We start from the raw sequence: 2,727 nt of genomic DNA on the forward strand, positions 1-2,727 counted from the left end.
ACTCAGTCTAGTCTTTTTCTTTCTTCTTATTCGGAGAACTTTTAACCCAGTAAAGGCCACAGTATATTATAAAAAAATAAATTATAAATTAGTTTTAAAAATTTTAATATATAAGAAATTTTGAAAAACTGTTATACAAACAATTCTTAATTTAATATCCTCTAAACTAAAAAAAAAAGTATAATACATTGATTATATATATCGAACATCAAAAATCTTGATTAAATCAAAATTATTCTTTTTAATTTCAGAGGTTAATATTAATAAGAGGTTAAAATTATTAAATAATTATTAATCATGTAATGTTTAAAATTTTTTAATTTAATATTTGTTTAAATACATAAATTTATATTTTTTAAATATTTAAATATTTCAAATTTATTAAAATTATTTAGAAAATATTTAAAATAAAATGACAAGTTATTGGAAACAAAATTTCTTTCATATTTGCGTTTTTTTTTTTACTATCATTATATTAATAAAAAACATTTCTATTATAGTCTTTATTAAAAAAATTGGCCGTTAATGGGTTAAATAACGAAGATTATCTCTTTTATCTTGACATATCAGCCGCTGAAAATTGAAAACAAAATCGCTTGTAATATTTTTTGCAAATTTGATAATATATTAAAACAATTTTTTAATCCCAATGCTTTAATAATTTTTTTAAGATTCTTCGTTAATTAGAGAATTAATGATTATCGCTATTGCAATTTGATTTTTCAATAGCAATTTCATGTGATAAAATTAAGATCTAAACTAAAAAATTATTAAAATAGAAAACCGAATAGAAATATACATCTCTGTAAAATAGATTGTCTCCTTACTTTTTGTATTCAATTATTATTATCACCATATTATAATCTTCTGAGAAAATTGGTATTCTCATTTCTTTTCTTAATAATGTATCATCTTCATTATATTCAAGTATTCGTAACACATTGCAATTGCTTTACTTCATACATAATAATCGTGTTATTATTATTAATTAATAAAACTCATTTTTGTATTCTCTCTCTCTCTCTCTCTCTCTCTCTCTCTCTTTCTCTCTCCTTTAGCATTCTCTTTCTCTCTACTTTCTTACTTTCATCGCAACTTCTTATCCATTACACTTTAAATCATTCGAACTAACTTACAGAAAACAGTTATTCTTACATACTTATATGGGAAACAAATTATTTGTTCGACAAAAATGTTTCTATTATATAAAATTATGTCACTTATCTATTATTATTTATAAATTAATTTTTTGGTCGCAATAAAAATACTACATCGTTCTAAGAGGTCAAGGCATTCATCAACAAATTGTTTAAATAAATAAAAAAATGTAAATTACTAGAAATGACTTTTCATTCATTCTTCTCACTCCTTTAAAGTAAGGCAATATCATATTATGGACACATCTCAAATAGTATTATAATATAATATTATAATATATAATATTATAATATAAATATTAATAAGAAAAATGTAAATTTTTCGCACGGTTTTTTATAATTTTTACCTAAATTTTATTTCCACTTGATAACAAGTGTCTGCTGCGTATTCTTACTTTTTCTTTTTAATTTTCTATATATTTTTAAATGTCTCATTATTTCATTATTTCTGTATATTATTATCGCAAACAGGAATTTTAATGCCTAAATCCTCCTGTATTCATGCAGCATTTTTGCGATTTTTGCGATTCAAAATATATCTTACAAAACATTTTTCTATCTCAATACAATTTGGGTAACAAATTACAATTTTTATTAAAAAAGGTTATTTCTCAAAAATTTAATTAATTCATATTACATAGAGAATTATTGATATTGTGATTTTTTTACAATAAAAACGGAAACAATAAATGCGGACCCAAATACAGCGTGACAAATTAATGTATGACTGCAATATCAAAAATATTTTGTGATTATCGTGTTTTAGTTCAAAATTAGGGTAAATAATCAGTGTAAAGAAAAATTCTTTTTTTTCTTTCCTTTCTTTTATTCATTAAGCAAATATATTGAAATGTAAAATATGATACAATTATTCGAAATAAACATAAAGGTAGGAATATTATAAAACGCATCGCGATTTACAATCAAGAATAACACAAAACATAAAAAAAAATCTAGTTTAAGGAATTAAGATGCAATATTTTTTCATAAATTCGATTTTAAGAGAATTAATTATGGAATTAAGAGAATTGCTTATTAATACCTAAGAAATTAAGAATTGGAAGAGAGTACTGTATTTTGGTGAAATTAATTAACATATATCATGTATCATATATAATAATCAAGGCTACACGACAAACAGGCTTAACATAATATCGTGTACAATACTTTGTTTTTGTTGCAACATTGGTAAATAAACTCCTTTCTTTTGATGTTATAAAGAGGAAGAACTGCTTAATTTACTTAACATTCGCACTAAAAATCTTTTAACTTCCTATATAATTCATTCCATTATAAATTGTTATGATTGTTAGTAATTCTTAGGATTGCGATCATAAAGATCATCGTCTATATATCAGAACTTTCAAATTCATGAATTATCTTTTTTCTAATTTGTTCGTTTCAATCGCGCTTTTTTTGCACCATTCTCTCTTTTACTCTTTTGTAAATTATATCTATTATTAGCTGATTACAATAATAATTCAAATTAAATGTTCAATTCGCATTACACATACGCACGCACGCACGCACGCACGCACGCACGCACGCACGCACGCACGCACGCACACAA

The 2,727-nt window shown here is 23.5% G+C and overlaps 1 protein-coding gene across 1 annotated transcript in view; it reads right to left on the reverse strand.

The window, feature by feature from the left end:
- Positions 1 to 441: 441 nt before the first annotated feature.
- The window catches only part of LOC105450281 (C-terminal-binding protein), an 84,238-nt gene continuing 81,952 nt past the window's right edge, over positions 442 to 2,727 (reverse strand). Inside the window, exon 8 of the mRNA XM_011690068.1 lies at positions 442 to 573. Within this exon, the coding sequence (XP_011688370.1) occupies positions 567 to 573 (7 nt within the window). The 3' untranslated portion in view covers positions 442 to 566. The remainder of the gene's footprint in view (positions 574 to 2,727) is intronic.

Source organism: Wasmannia auropunctata, unplaced genomic scaffold, assembly GCF_000956235.1.
Source record: "Wasmannia auropunctata unplaced genomic scaffold, wasmannia.A_1.0 LD336064.1, whole genome shotgun sequence".
In the NCBI taxonomy this organism is placed as follows: Eukaryota; Metazoa; Arthropoda; class Insecta; order Hymenoptera; family Formicidae; genus Wasmannia; species Wasmannia auropunctata.